Below are 16,403 nucleotides of genomic sequence, written 5' to 3' on the forward strand. Positions count from 1 at the left end.
CATATCCTTGATATTTCAAATGTCTACCTCCTCTTTAAAAACATTGTGATCTAGCTTCTATAACTTTCTGGGTTAGAGGTTTCCAAACATTTGCTATCCTCCATCTCAATTTTTGCATCTCAGTTTTAAATGAGTGTCCCATTATTCTATAACTTTGTCCCCTACTTGTGGAATTGTCTTCTCAACATATGCCTCCCTTAGGATCTTGTATGTTTTAATTAGATCACCCCTTACTCTTTTAAACTCTAATGAATAAAAGCCTAACCTGTTTAGGCTTTCTTGATAAGTCAGCCCCTTCATCCAAGGAGTCAGCTTAGTTGTTTCTCTTTTAACCTGCTTCTCCCCATCCCAGTGCATCTTTTCTTAAATGTAGGGACCAAAACTGTACACAGTACTCTAGGTGCAGCTTCACCATAGCTCTATACAGTTGTAACAAGAGTTCCCTATTTTTAAACTGCAACCCCCTTGCAATAAAGGCCAGAATTCCATTTGCCTTAACTTGGCACACCTACATGATAATTTTGTTTCATACACAAGATTATCCAGATCCTTCTGTGCTGTGCATTTTTTTAGTCTCTCTCAACTTACCTGCCTTCAGTCCCATTTGTCTATCAAATAGCTTGTCCTTTGTGGTAGAGACTGTTACAAGATTGTTCTTCCCATTAGCACCTTGCTTATGAGATGTTTATTGTAGCCTCTACCATAGAAACAAATGAAAAAGTGTTGATTTAAATTATTCACCATCTCCTTGTTCGCCAGTTGCATTTTTCCAAGGGTCCCACACTTACTTGACCTTCTCTATCTTTACATTTAGCAGCTCTTGCTAAGTTTGAACTTGTACTTACCATATCCAAGGAAAGATATAGCAATAAAGGCCTGGATACCACTTACCTTGCTTATTACTTGCTGCAACTGAATGTTGACTTTAAGTGACTTGTGAACACGAACAACCAGGTCCCTATAATACAAAAGTGTCTATGCTTTGAAAAGTGTGAGACTCTCACGTGTTGTTGGGCGTCTAAGGTCTGTGGAAGGCACTACAGTATTGATTTCCAAAATTTTTGTTGCCAGCTTAAATCTGCCAAATGCAAATGTTTGATTTCTCATATTGCCTTCTTGCCACGACTCTCCTTTCTTGATCACAACGTTTTGATGTGGTAGTTTTCCAATTATCTGCCTAACTATTTTGCAGGATTACTCTGGTTGCTTTCTCCGTGTCATGTAGGTAAAGTCTTTTTTCAAAAAAAAATCAAAACAAACTGGAAACCAAGGAGAATTATGAGCAAAACTCCCTATTTCTGTTGTAAAAATCCTTGAATAGCACTGTGGAAGCGCTGTCAGCTCAAGGACTTCAGTTCAAAAAGGCAGCTCACCAGCACCCCTATTAAGAGCATACAAGGATGGGCAATGAATGCTGACCTTTACCAGCAAACCTGTATCCCAAGAAATGATTGGTTGCCACAACAGTGTTTTTAAGTTTGTGCAAAACTGGGAAACTTAATATTGCTGCTGGAAATATGATAGGGTTGCGGTTAGGAATGCTAATGGGAATGGAAAATGGTGAGATATAGAGAAAATAATTGTCCGGTTAAAAAAAATCACGATTACTAACGTTAAAGACAACTTGCTTTTTGTGGAAGATATCCTGGGGATTTCATTAAAATGAGCCCTGATGGATTTACGATGGAATAAAAGTAATTTTCAATATTAGTGGCTGCCAAACAGTGGAAATCAGATACAGGAGGAGCTCTGCAGACTCATCATTATTTAGCATATTAGAAAATGCATATCATTCCAACCATTTGGAGCATTGTCATTAGCAGCAGGTATGTACGATATGTGAGAATATGCAAGAACAGCATGGTAATAATGAAATATATAAATTGTTTGCAGATGAATGCGCAATCATTTGTCACTCATCCAATCTATTTCCTGAATCCATACATTCTTGATCTAAGAAGAAAAGGAAGCAAGTCACATTTTAAATTGAGTAAACTAAATGGGACAAATAACTGACAATGATTGGAAAATAGAATCACATGCACCCAATGAATAACTGGAAAGATCTATTGTTAAAAGGAAATATAGGCTGGGATTTTTTTCACTGGAGCTTAGGAGGTTTAGGGGTGACCTTGTAGAGGTTTATAAAATCATGAGGGCTCCAGATAAGGTTAATGGCAGCTGTCTTTTCCAAAGAGAGGGAGATTTCAAGTCAAGAGGGCATATTTTTAAGGTGAAAGGAGAAACGTTTAAAGGTATGAGGGGCATTTTTTTTTTTTTTAGTGGTTCATGTGTGGAATGAACTTGCAGAGGAAGTGGTGAACATTTTAAAAAACATGTAGATAAGTAAATGAATAAGAAATGTTTGGAGGAATATGGGCCAAGCACAGACAAATAGAACCAATTTAGTTTGGGATTATGGTCAGCATGGACTGGTTGGACTGAAGAATCTATTTCCATGCTCTATGATTCAAATACTTCTGGACTAGAAAAGACCAGATTCCAGTGAGAAAGGGATCAAATTAACTAAAATGTTGATGGGTTGGCAGTGGGAATATGAAGAAGGTTATTACAAAATAAATGTATGCCACCACTTGATTCAGTAGGGTTATATCAAATCTGTAGATACATGGCCTGTGATGAATAACACAAAACTGTAAGTGTTTAATATAGTTTATTCTTTCCATAACTGATGAGGATCAAAGTTATCAGAATTATTACGGTGCAGGAGGAAGCCATTTCGTGCATCATGCCTGCACTAGCTCTATTATCTAGTACCAATCTCGTGCCTTTTCCCTTTATTCCCCAGATGCACTATCATTATCCAAATAACCATCCAATGTTCTCTTGAATGTCGCAGTTGAACCTGCTGCCACCTCATTTCCAGGCATAGCCATTCTTCATAAAAACTAGACAACTGTAGTTTTGAAAATTGATTTTCACATGTATGACAGCATAATGATGTTGTGAATTAACTGATAATTCTGAGGCCTGGTGAATTTTCCTCGTAATAAGCTCTCATCCCCTCCGTGGAAGGGGGGAGAAAAGCTTGAATTTTTTTTAAATGGTGTCAGTAAAAAGTGACCAGAGATTATCATAAAAAGCCAGCTTGTTTAACCTTGTAATTTAGAGAAGGAAAGTTGTTGTCCTTAACATGGTGCGTGACGTCCGTTCCCACAGCAATGTGTTGATGCTCAGCAGGATCTTGGAAGTAGCACCATGGCAATTAGGGGTGGGCATAACAATGTCAGCCCTGACATCAGTGCCAAGATGCTGAGAAAATGAATTGAGTGTTGGTCTGTTTCCAATGCCATGCAGATAATTTAATCAAGGTTCTGCTAATGAACAATGGCTACATCCTGTAGAGCCTGAGATGAGCGGTCATCAATTTAAAATAATTAGTAGGTGTGGAGAGTGGTGTTAGAAAAAATTTCTTCAAAGTCCCTACATTATACTTGGCCACAGATCCCATTGTAAATGGTAACAAGCTAGAAAATAGACAAGTAAAAACCTTTAAGGGTCCAAGCAGAGAAATCATTAAAATCTAATGGGCAGCTGCAAAAACTAACAAAATAGGCTGAAGAATTTTTGGCATGACTTCAAGGCATCTGAAATACAAAGGTCTGCAAGTTACAGAGTCAGAGATGTACAGCATGTAAATGGACCCTTCGGTCCTACTTGTCCATGCTGACCAGATATCCTAAATTAATCTAGCCCGTTTGCCAGCGTTTGGCCCATATTCCTCTAAACCCTTTCTATTCATATACCTTTTAAATGTTGAGTGTACCAACTTCCGTACAAGGACCACCCTTTGCATGAAAAATTTGCCCCGTAAATCTCTTTTAAATCTTGCCCCTCTCACCTTAAACCTTTGCCCTCTAGTTTTGGACTCCCCTACCCAGGAAAATTTCTTATCTATTCACCCTGTCCATGCCATTTTATAAACGTCGATAAGGTTACCCCTCAGCAAGGAGTCTACACAGGTATGGTAAGTCAAGGAACAGTTCCCTGAGCGGTAAACTTTCAAATTGCATCACCAGTTGCCCATGGTTTAATGCCGTAGCCCTGCTGTTCACTCTGTTTAAAGTTGAAGGAATGTAAATGCTGCATTAATTTTAGTTTTAATCTGAAATCTGATCAAGCGGTGCCCACGTCTGTTCATGTTGGTGTGCATTACTGAATACGCACATGCATCTATTGTGCCAAGGCCACTTTGTTTTGCAGAATATTCCATTTTGTTCTATGGATGCAGGAGAGAAGAGGAGGAGAGGCGACAAAGGGAAGAAGAAGAACGAGAACGTTTGCGGCAGGAGGAAGAGAGAAGGCGACGAGAGGAGGAAGAGAAAAGGAGGCGGGAAGAGGAGGAGAGAAGGAGGTTGGAGGAAGAACGGCTTCGAATGGAACAACAAAAGTGAGTTGTTAACAGTCAGCAGTTTTAATGTACTTTGTATACCATTGTATTATTAAAAAGCTATTGCTTAGTAATCACAACTGGGCTCTGTTAGTAGCTCTGACTCTGGGTAATGAGGTTATACTTTTAGACACATTAAAGGTCCATTAAAGTTGGCAATCTATCATGATTTTATTGCATCTTTATTGCAGCCTTAAGGATTGTATAGGCTGATTGTGTTCCTAATTCTTGCATTCTTCTTGTGATTAGATTGACACTAATGCAAGTATATAAAAGGAGAGCTTTGCCTTAGAATGAACACGAAACTGAAGCACGTTAAATCAATGAAGCCATTTTCTGAATCGCATTGTTTGAATAAAAGCCGGAACCTCTCCTGATATCTTGACTGACAGCTTTCCACAGCTACCACCAGAGCAAAAAGGGTCAAGTGGCTAACTTGTTGCTGTTTGAGGAAGATTGCTATCACAGAATGATGGCAATGTATGCTGTCCAAGTTCAAAACCGAACTGATTGTTTACTGTTCTGAACAGTTAGCCATGTTTTAAGGCATTAATAGATGTGAATATCTATCATTCTTACCTCCTGATCCCAACAGGCAGTCATCAAGTCTGTGTTGGTGTATTATGGAAATGAATACCTGTTGTCCCAAAGGTGTTTTTGCTTGATTTACCTTCCGTCTTCCAAGTATTGTTCGTGAGGAGCACCAGGATAAAATTTCACAATAAATTGCTCTGTCTGATGATGCTAGCAGGTGATTGATTTCCAGTACTGCAGGTATCATTGTCCTTGCATGTCTCCAAAATGACCATTCTTCATGTACTCAACCTTAATGTTAGGTTGTCGTTCACTATGCAGCACCTTCCATTCGGATAGAGGGTTGCCGTAGGAACTTTTTCTGGCGGTGCAGACACCAATATCAGAGGCTCCCTTGTAGCTGCCTGGCTAAAATTGGGAAGGCTCCCAGTTCTAAGCTTCCAACTGTGACCCCTGGGAGGCCATTCTTGAACCTGGGATTCGGACTGTGTAGTTTTGAATGGAGCAGTTAACCTGACAGGCTGTTGGCAGGAGGAGCAAGGAGAGCTTCTGAAATGTAAGCATCTTGTATAAATGTGAGGGACTGTAAACCTGAAATTTTTCTCTCTGAACCTTTTGATTTCAGGCAACAGATCATGGCTGCCTTAAACGCACAAACTGCAGTGCAGTTCCAGCAGTATGCAGCCCAGCAGTACCCTGGCAACTTTGAGCAGCAGCAACTCCTGATTCGTCAGCTTCAAGAGCAACATTATCAACAGTACATGCAGCAGCTGTATCAGGTACAGCTAGCACAGCAGCAGGTAAGGGATGGACAATACCTGTGGGCAGTCAACGGGATCAGATGTCTGTGAATGAGGCTATTGTTCCTTCAATTCAAGCTCAGTGGCTATCCTCTACCTGTTGCCTGCTGCATGAATTCAGAATGCTCCAGAGTTAGTAGACTTTTAATAATTGTGTAGAATGTACTGCAAGCATCGCAGACTGACTTTGTAACTCTGCTGTTGCCGACTGACTGATTTAATTTTTTTGACCAAGTTAAATTTAAGGGAGTAAAGTCAAAATTCCTGGCCCAGACGGTACCGAAATTAACACAGTTGTCGAGACATCGCATCAGAGGAGGAGGCCTTTTGGCCCATCTGGTGCATTCTGTCTGCCTAATCCATTCCAGTTCACCCTGCTCTGTTTGCATTGCTCTGCAAGTTTATTTCCTTTGCATGTCCACCGAGTTTCCTTTTGAAATTATTGATGGTCTCTGCTTCCATCATCGCAGCAGGCAATGTATTCCAGGTCATTGCTACTGATTGCATGTACCCCTTCCATCTCTTGTTAAAGCTTGAATTCTGCATTCCCTGGTTCTGCTCCCATCAAATTCTTTTCTGGTCTCCCTTATCTAAACCAGACATAATCTTGTATACTTTTATCAAAACTTCCCTTATTAAATGCTTTTACATTAAATCGCTCCATCTGGAGTAACCCTGTGCAAAGGAAAGTTGAGCTAAAATTGTGCGTTGTTACTTGGGAAGAGTTTTTTTTTTATAAAAAGGAACGTGCATGTTTCAGTTGGATGAGCTCCTGGAGAGGGAGGATTTGGGATGTGGTTTCATGTACATAAGTATGTTTGGGTGTGTAGAGACTTCTTGAGTGTTATGATTCTTTCCCAAGCATTCTTGTCCCACCTGAGGTCCTAGTGTGGCATATGCAGCTTGTGAAAGTTTTTTTATTCATTTCTAATATTCACTGACATTGGCTCATTGGATTGGCAAGGGATTGTCTGGTCTTGAGAAAATGGAGGGTGGTGGGAAAAGTGCTGATCCATTACCCACCCCAGTCAATTGAATAAGAAAATTGGCTTTGGCATGCTGATTTCCAGCAGATGAGGACTCAACAATTGAACCATATAAACTACTGTTGCTGTCCAGTCTGCATTCAAGTTCTTTGTCTCAGCTAGGCCACGATATTTAGGCTCAGTGCCTTAGAATAGGAGGGGGAAGGCCAAGCAACATTCCTGCTCTTGAACAATCTCCAAAGCCCAGATTACTGCCATACCTATATGCATGTTGCACATAGAAACATAGAAGATAGGAGCAGGAGGAGGCCATTCAGCCCTTCGAGCCTGCTCTGCCATTCTTCGTAATGATGGTTGATCGTCCAAATCAATAGCCTAATCCTGCTTTCTCTCCATAAACATTGATCCCATTCACCCACAAGTGTTATATCTAATCACCGCTTGAATACATTCAGTGTTTTGGCATGAGCTACTTCCTGTGGTAATGAATTCCACAGGCTCACCACTCTTTTTGTGAAGAAATGTCTCCTCATCTCAGTCCTAAATTATCTACCCCGAATCCTAATACTGTGACTCCTGGTTCTGGACACACCCACCATTGGGAACACCCTCCCTGCATCTACCCTGTCTAGTCCTTTCAGAATTTTATAAGTCTCCGAGATCCCCCCCGCCCTTATTCATCTGAAGTCCAGCGAAAACAATTCCAACCTAGTCAATCTCTCCTCATACGTCAGTCCCGCCATTCCCGGAATCAGCCTGGTAAACCTTTGCTGCACTCCCTCTAGAGCAAGAGCATCCTTCCTCAGAAAAGGAGACCAAAACTGCGCACAATATTCCGGATGTGGTCTCACCAAGGCCCTGTACAACTGCAACAACGCATCCCTGCTCCTGTACTCGAAACCTCTCGCAATGAAGGCCACCATACCATTTGCCTTCTTTACCGCCCGCTGCACCTGCATGCTTACCTTCAGCGACTGGTGCACAAGGACAACCAGGTCCCACTGCACACTCCCCTCTCCCAACTTACGGCCATTCAGGTAGTAATCTGCTGCCTTGTTATTGCTTCTGAAGTGAATAACTTCACATTTTTCCAAATTATACCACATCTGCCATTGATTCGCCCACTATTCCAATCTGTCAAGATCATGCTGAAGGATCTCTGCATCCTCGTCACAGTTCACCCTCCCACCCAACTTGGTATCATCTGCAAACTTTGAGATGTTACGTTTTGATCCCTCATCCAAATCATTAATATATATTGTGAATAGCTGAGGTCCCAACACCGATCCCTGTGGCACCCCACTCGTCACTGCCTGCCAATTTGAAAAGGACCCATTAATTCCTACTCTTTGTTGACTCTCTGCCAACCAGTTTCGTATTCATTTCAGAGATAGTAGGAACTGCAGATGCTGGAGAATCTGAGATAACAAAGTGTAGAGCTGGATGAACACAGCAGGCCAAGCAGCATCAGAGGAGCAGGAAAGCTGACGTTTCGGGCCTAGACCCTCCTTCAGAAATGGGGGAGGGGAAGGAGGTTCTGAAATAAATAGGGAGAGAGGGGGAGGTGGATAAAAGATGGATAAAGGAGAAGATAGGTGGAGAGGAGACAGACAGGTCAAAGAGGCGGGGATGGAGCCAGTAAAGGTGAGTGTAGGTGGGGAGTTAGGGAGGGGTAGGTCAGTCCAGGGAGGACGGACAGGTCAAGGGGGTGGGATGAGGCTAGTGGGTAGGAGATGGGAGTGGGGCTTGAGGTGGAAGGAGGGGATAGGTGGGAGGAGGGACATGTTAGGGAGGTGGGGACAAGCTGGGCTGGTTTTGGGATGCGGTAGGGGGAGGGGAGATTTTGAAGCTTGTGAAGTCCACATTGATACCATTGGGCTGCAGGGTTCCCAAGCGAAATATGAGTTGCTGTTCCTGCAACATTCAGGTGGCATCGTTGTGGCACTGCAGGAGGCCCAGGATGGACATGTCATCTGCGGAATGGGAGGGGGAATTGAAATGGTTCGCGACTGGGAGGCGCAGTTGTTTAGTGCGAACCGAGCGTAGGTGTTCCGCAAAGCGGTCCCCAAGCCTCCGCTTGGTTTCCCCGATGTAGAGGAGGCCACAACGGGAACAGCGGATACAGTATACCCTATTTATTTCAGAACCCCCTTCCCCTCCCCCATTTCTGAAGAAGGGTCTAGGCCCGAAAGGTCAGCTTTCCTGCTCCTCTGATGCTGCTTGGCCTGCTGTGTTCATCCAGCTCTACACCTTGTTATCTCCTATCCATTTCATTAGACTTCACCCCAATCCCATGCGCTTTAATCTTGCACATTAATCTCTTATGTGGGACTTTGTCAAAGGCTTTCTAAAAGTCCAAATACACTATATTGACTGGCTCCCGCTTGTCAACTCTATTGGTTACATTTTCATAGAATTCCAACAGATTTGTCAAGCATGATTTCCCCTTCATAAATCAATGCTGACTCTGTCTGATCCTGCCACTGCTTTCTAAATGCTCTGCTATAAAATCCTTGACAATGGATTTGAGAATTTTCCCCACTACTGATGTTAGGCTTACCGGTCTATAATGAACAAAAACAAAGTTGCTGGAAAAGCTCAGCAAGTCTGGCAGCATCTGTGAAGAAAAAAAATCAGAGTTAACGTTTTGGGTCCAGTGACCCTTCCTCAGAACCCTCCCCAGTCTATAAATCGCTGTTTTCTCTCTTCCTCCCATTTTGAATATTGGAGTGACATTAGCCACCCACCAATCTGCTTGGTCTGTTCCAGACTCTGTAGAATCCTGGAAGATGACCACCAATGCATCCAGTATTTCTAGAACTACTTCCTTAAGTACTCTGGGATGTAGATTATCAGGCCCTGGGGAGTTATCAGCCTTCAATCCCAACAATTTTCCCAGCACCATTTATCTACTAATATTGGTCTCCCTCAGCTCTTCCCACTCACTAAATCTTGCCTCCTCCAACAGTTCTGGTATCTGATTTATGTCCTCTTTTGTGAAGACAGAACCAAAGTATGTATTCTGTTCCTCAGCCATTTCTTTATCCACTATTATACATGCCCCCGTTTCTGTCTGTAGGGGACCTACATTTGTCTTTACCAATCTCTTTTCAATCTCAGCAATTCAGATTGGCTGTATTGGATTCTATAATCATAATGTTCAGCCCATTGAGTCCATGTCTGTCTGTAGTAAGATTAAGGTTTGGGAGCTCCGTCCCCCCACCACCACCACCACCACCACCAAAAATGAAGGGAATTGGGCTTGAAGATGGTTTTCAAGTAGGTTGAGTATTATGGTTTAAGAAGCAACAGTTTAAAAATGACATTGTTCAGATAAGTCATGTTTTTTCATTCTATCTGTTAATCTCCTTGTTACCTGGAGCTGGTACTTTAGCCTACATCAATTGTTTGTTCGACCCTATCTGGCCAATAACCAGATGTCAGGTATGCAAGGTGTCATCTACCCTTGTCCATTACTTTGGTCATCCTCAACTTATTTTGTTTATTCCACAAACATCCACTACCTCCATCACCAATGCTCCGTGGCAGCAGTGTCTACTATCTACAAGATGCACTACAGAAACTCAACAAAGAATCTTTGGCAGCCCTTTCCAAACCTAAACTACTTCTATTTAGAAGGACATGGGCAGCAGATACATGGGAGCACTATCACTTGCAAGCTCCCCTCCAAGCCACTCACCATCCTGACTTGGAAATATATCGCCATTCCTTCACTGTCGGTCAGTTAAAATCCTGGAATTCCTTCCGTAAGGGTATTGTGGGTCTACGTACAGCACATGGATGCAGTGGTTCAAATTGGCAGCTCACCACCACCTTCTCAAGGACAACTAGAGACAGGCAATACACACTGCTCCAGCCATCAGCAACCACGTCCCATGAGTGACTTGAAAAAAAGTGCCATCCGTTAACTTCTGCTGGACACCTGTCTAAATTCTCCTTGACCATTATCTCCATTTGATCCTGTCTTTGACCAAAAAGCACATTTTTCTCAAGGGAGAGAAAGGAGAAGACGACATAAACAGTGTCTTAGTGAGCCTGCTATTTGTACCTAAACTTATGTTGTGTTTGGGTTTCCCTGGTCCCTGCAGGCAACACTACAGAAACAGCAGGAGCCAATAGTATCATCAACCCACATTGGGGTAGGAGAGGTACCGACAGTGAATGGACAGACAACTACACATTCAGACCTTTCAGAAAAAGAGCCAGAGCCAGAATCTTCAGAAGAAGTGTTGGAAAATGGACCAAAAGGTAATGGATTAACCAACCTCTGTTCTGTTCTAGAAGAACTAGAAGTTGTCCAAATCCAGTGACCTACATTTCTCTCTCCTTCAGCCCTTTCAGCCAATGTCTGGACATCTGGACTTTAAAAATAAGCTTGTGATATTGTGTAGAGGAGGACTAGAATGGGGACTTTTTTTTTTAAAAAAAAAGCAGTGCTGCTGTGATATTTGCCAAGTTCCAATTTATGTATTATGTAACATTGAAGGCCTCATTCCAGAAACAAGAATGTTGACTTTGAACATGCAGGTAAAGGCTGCTAAAAAGGTTAGGAAGTAAAAGCATTACATTGGCTAAAACAGCTTAAAAAAAAAGTCTCATTGGAGAAGATGGTAATCTGTGACAATCTGGTGGCCAGTGGCAAAGGGGGTCGTGATGTTGCTGGACTAATGACCCCCGAGGCCCGGACTAATATTCCAAAGATTCACCACCCCATAATGGGGTGGTTGTCCATTGAAGACAGATGAGGAATTTCTTCTCTCAGACAGTAGTAGATCTGTGGAATCCTTCACTGCAGAGGGCTGCCTGAGTTAGGTTGTTAAGTGTATTCAAGGCGGAGGTAGACAGATTTTTAATCAGTTAGGGAATTAAAGATTATGGGGAAAGGGCAGGAAAGTCGAGTTGAAGATTATCAGATCAGCCGTGACCTGATTGAATGTTAGAGCAGACTTCACCAGCTGAATGGCCTGTTTCTGCTCTTATGTCTTATGGTCTCTGAGCTTCTTCCTCCCCTCAGTCCTAAATGGTTTGCCAGCACCAGGTGAAATTGTCATGAGGAGAAATGCATCAGACAACTGCCGCGACATGAACAAGGTGGAATGGTGTTTTCTGGTTCTGCACATGATCTGATTAACATCTTCAGGATATTAACAAGGAAGGGTGGACAAATTATTTCTACAGGCTGGGGATTGGAGAATTAGGGGGCACAATCTGAGAATTAGGACCAGAGCATTCAGGCAAGATGTTAGAAAGGGTGGTAGATGTTTGGAACTCTGTTCTGCAGATAGCAGTGGATGCTGGATTAGATGTTAGTTTTAAAACAGATGCATTTTTGTTAAGGTATGAAAAGATGTGGCCAAAGGCAGGTACAGGAAGTTAGGTCACAGATCAGCCATGATATCATTGAATGGTAGAACAGGCTTGAGTGGTTAATGGCCTACTCCTGTTCCTAAATGCACAGCCTGAGATTTGTTCTTTACTCACACATGTTTAGATTTAGAACATCAAGAGTTGCTAAGTGCAGAAAGGTAAAGTACTAACCAGCAGTTTCTATTTGCACAGCCTGTTTATTTGAATTGCCAGTACTCTCATGCACACAGGGCTAACCTACATGATGCATTTAACGTTGTGCATGCAGCTTACAAAGTATTGGCATCAGATGTACTCAGTGGAAATCCTGAACGTTTGCTTTTCGATGTTACTGGGCCTGAAATGGTTATTTGCCTCATCTTGGTTTGGAGGTGTTTGTCCCTGAAATCATACAGGGTCATGTAGAACATCACAGAAATATTTTCATTCCAATCCTCTGTAATCTGATTCAATTAACAACTGGATCTCAATTTAAAGCCGCCTTTTGCAATGATTATATAACCGTTTCAGATATAATCTAATTAGTACATCTGAGAATGAATAGCTATAGCAACTTGTTTGTGTAGCCCTTTGTATACAAAGAAAGATGTCTTTGAGTAGAAGTTGCACAAAGGAATTTGATAGTTGGGAGAAGGGAGTGTAGAACACAGCTGAAGCAAAACTTCCAGGCAGCCTATAAAAGGCCAGCAAAGTTGAGGTAGAGTAGGGGGAGTGACTTGGAAATGGAAGTCGCCATGGGGCCATAGGCTGCCCCCTCATTAGAAAGAAAGAGAGAGAGACAGACAACTGACGGACAGTTTAACCTGAGAGTAATTGTACCTCCGATGGGGGCTGAGGTTAAAACGGTGGGACCCATGAGTACAGGAATTGAACACCCTCCCTTCCCAAACTACTGTCTGTATTTGCATGTCCAAACATCCTCCAGCACCCCCCTCAAATTACAGCCTTGTTACCACCCAATGAAAATGAGCTTACTGAACTTGGTTCCTGTCACGCTGTCTCTATTGCAAACTGCTTCTAACTTTGTTCTGCTGTAGAGGATTAACAGCACAAGGAGAGCATGCAGCTCATTGTATCTGATTTGGTACTTTGCATGACCCTTGTTTTCTCTCTCTATCCCGTGCTGTCTATTTTAAATATTTATCCATTGATTGCCCAAAATATGTTATGGCCTCTGCTTGAACCACTGCCTGGTTCTTAGTCTGACAGCCCTCATTGCAACCAAACTTGCTAACCTAGTCCCTAAGACAATAGTTGCTTCTTTGGGAACGCTGATTTGAATCTTATTATTTCAACCCATTGTTTTTTTTATCCTGCCCTGGTTTGGTCCATCCCCAGACTCAGCAGCTAGGTTGGTAATGGGTTGGCTGGGGGAATGGGCAGTTTGCCAGTTCGCCAGTTCAACACTGGCAAGTGACATGTTAATACATGTTTAAAATGGAGAGAACATGTAGAGGGTAACAAAATAACTTTCACTTGTTTTGCACCATTACAGTAGTAGAACATACCATGTGCTTCTGAAGGATCCAAATAGTTAGCACTGAACCAATTAGTTTTTGGAAAAAGTGACCAGTAAACTTGGTCAGAGTAGTAGGCTTTGAAGAGCTTCAGGAGAAGAGGAATTCCAGAGCTTTAGGCCCAGAGCTGGAGCAGTTAATACTGGGGGAACACAAGCTCATAACTGGAGATCTGATTCCAGTCTCAGTTAACCTGTTTTCCATTGGGTTTTTTTGCCTTGTCAATTCAGTTCTTGTTTCTGTCTTCCTGCAGACACAGCTCCGGTCATAGCTGCTCCCTCCATGTGGACCCGACCACAAATCAAAGACTTCAAGGAGAAGATTCGGCAAGACGCAGACTCTGTCATCACGGTGGGCAGGGGAGAGGTAGTAACCGTGCGGGTGCCTACTCATGAAGAGGGCGCTTATCTCTTCTGGGAATTTGCTACAGACAATTATGACATAGGCTTTGGTGTCTGCTTCGAATGGACAGATTCTCCGAATACCACAGTGAGCGTACATGTCAGTGAATCCAGTGACGATGACGATGATGATGAAGGTACTACAGTCACAGCCTCTGCTGTGGGGGGGGATGCGGTGAGGAATTGAGGGAATATTTAGCTGTTTGTTATCTCTTCCGTTACTCTCATCAAGCAGGGAGGTTGTGTTGTGTTCCTTGTTTTAGGTACTCCAACGTTGAAGTTGTTGCGATGCTCAAATGAGGCACAATTGGATGAGTGGGGTCATTGGGTAGCCCCCTCGGGAGTGAGCGGTCCTGCCATTTTCTATTGCCTTTTGTCTCCCACCTTCCCAGCCCAGGGCCATTGAGGCTGATTATAGTATCCAGTCTGGCTGACCAGTTTGGTCCACCCTGGGAACTGCCTGCATCCTGGGGAATTGTCACATCATGCAGTTTGTTTGGACAAGCTGTGGTACAAATTGCCTGCACACATGGTTTTATGCTACTCTTGCCTTGTTTACACAGCTCGGTTTGATACTGCACTGTACCCGCCAACTGACTGAACCCAGCTGTGTTGGAGACATGGTGCAGGAAAGTATCAATCTGTAGTTGCACTCATCATCCAACTCACCGTAAACATCTGAACCTGCATTAGAAAGCTGCCTCTTGTGGACCAAGATCGAAATGCATTGAGAGGTAGCTCCATATTAGACTTGGCAGGAATATCCAATAGTACAGGGAGAAATAATTTGAAATGCAGTGATTGTATGACCAGATGGGAGTGGGGGAGTAGCGTGACAATCCCTCTCTCTAAGGTGTTGGTCCTCCTACACTGTGGGCTGTAAGATCAAGGTCAGCTAGACATGAAGACTGGTCCCATTTGAATGGTCCGGCTTGATCTTCTGTGGTTGTCTCTACAAGTAGATGGTGCCTCGATTTAACATCCCACCCCAGATGCGCCATCCTTGCTAGCGTGTTACACTCCTAACAGTGCATAGGAGTTTCAGCAGTGACTTTGTGACTCCTGAATCAAAAATCAACAGACCTGGAGTGACTATCAGTGGTTTAGTTGCAACTCGTACTTTGTATATACTGCCTGGGCCTGTGAATGACAGGCTTGGAATACTAAGTGCTCAGTGTAGAAAAATATTAGACACTGCAGACAAATGCCAGACAAAAATAATTCAGAGACCTGATCTGAATGCTCCTGCACCTATCATTCATACTCACTTGGAGAATAGTACTGCAGAGTGTCTTATCCCAATATGAGCCAGTAACTGGGAACAATGAATAGAGCTCTGAACTATATTATATTGAAGCTAATCTTTTCCCTGACTTTAAGTTCAGTACTTGTTAGAAATTTCCTCGCAGGCTGTATTTGCATACATTCTTCCTACTGTATGGAAGTTCATTCGCTACTCCTGGTTACATAGCAGCAGTAGCTCAGTGGGTACCACTCTTGGCATTCTTTCTTATTCCTTCATGAGATAGGAGTGTCACTGTCAAAGCCAGCATTCCAGCATTTATTGCTGGACATAAATTGTCCAGCCGCTGTGTTGGCTTTTCAACTAGACTGAAGATTATTAATCCAGGTTTCTGCATTGCTATTCTAGTTAGAATCGTTGAGCTATTCTATCCCAAAGTCAGAAGCCATGGGTTCAAGTTACATTCCAGAAAATTGAGCTTGCCATGTAGGCTGGCACTCCAGTGCAGTACTTTCAGGTGAGATATTAAACCGAGAGCTTTTCTGTCCCCTCAGTGAAATTAAAATATCTGCTGGCACTCCTTTGAAGGAGAAAGGGGAGTTATTCCAGAGTCCTGGCCAATATTTATGCCTCAACCAACTCCTAAAAAACGGATAATCAGGTGATTATCACAGTGGGAGCTGGCAGTGCACAAAATAATGGCCAGGTTTCCAACATTTTTTATTTTATTCACTAATGGTATGAGGGTGTCGCTGGCTAGGCAGCTTTTATTGCCCAGAGGGCAGTTAAGAGTCAGCCACATTGCTGTGGGTCTGGAGTTACATGTCGGCCATACCAGGTAAGGATGGCAGTTTCCTTCCCTAAAGAACATCAGTGAACCAGATGGGTTTTATCGACAATGGATTTATGGTCATCACTAGACTCCTACTTCCAGATACTTTATTGAATTCAAATTCCACCATCTGCCATGTCGGGATTCGAACCCGGGTCCCCAGAACACTATCTGGGTCTCTGGATTAACAGTCCAGCGATAATACCACTAGGCCATCGCCTTCCCATGACAACACTACAACAGCGACAACGCTTTTAAAAAAATCTGCATTGATTGTTAAGCCCTTTTGAA

At 42.9% G+C, this 16,403-nt stretch overlaps 1 protein-coding gene across 1 annotated transcript in view; it reads left to right on the plus strand.

Annotated features, from left to right (window-relative positions):
• The window catches only part of acbd3 (acyl-Coenzyme A binding domain containing 3), a 38,820-nt gene extending 24,581 nt beyond the window's left edge, over window positions 1-14,239 (plus strand). The window contains exons 4-7 of the mRNA XM_048597444.1: window positions 4,253-4,411; window positions 5,571-5,745; window positions 10,841-11,000; window positions 13,890-14,239. Coding sequence (XP_048453401.1) covers window positions 4,253-4,411; window positions 5,571-5,745; window positions 10,841-11,000; window positions 13,890-14,224 — 829 coding nt within the window. The 3' untranslated portion in view covers window positions 14,225-14,239. The remainder of the gene's footprint in view (window positions 1-4,252; window positions 4,412-5,570; window positions 5,746-10,840; window positions 11,001-13,889) is intronic.
• Window positions 14,240-16,403: the final 2,164 nt, after the last annotated feature.

The sequence above is a fragment of the Rhincodon typus genome, chromosome 5 (genome assembly GCF_021869965.1).
Source record: "Rhincodon typus isolate 14 chromosome 5, sRhiTyp1.1, whole genome shotgun sequence".
NCBI classification, from domain to species: domain Eukaryota; kingdom Metazoa; phylum Chordata; class Chondrichthyes; order Orectolobiformes; family Rhincodontidae; genus Rhincodon; species Rhincodon typus.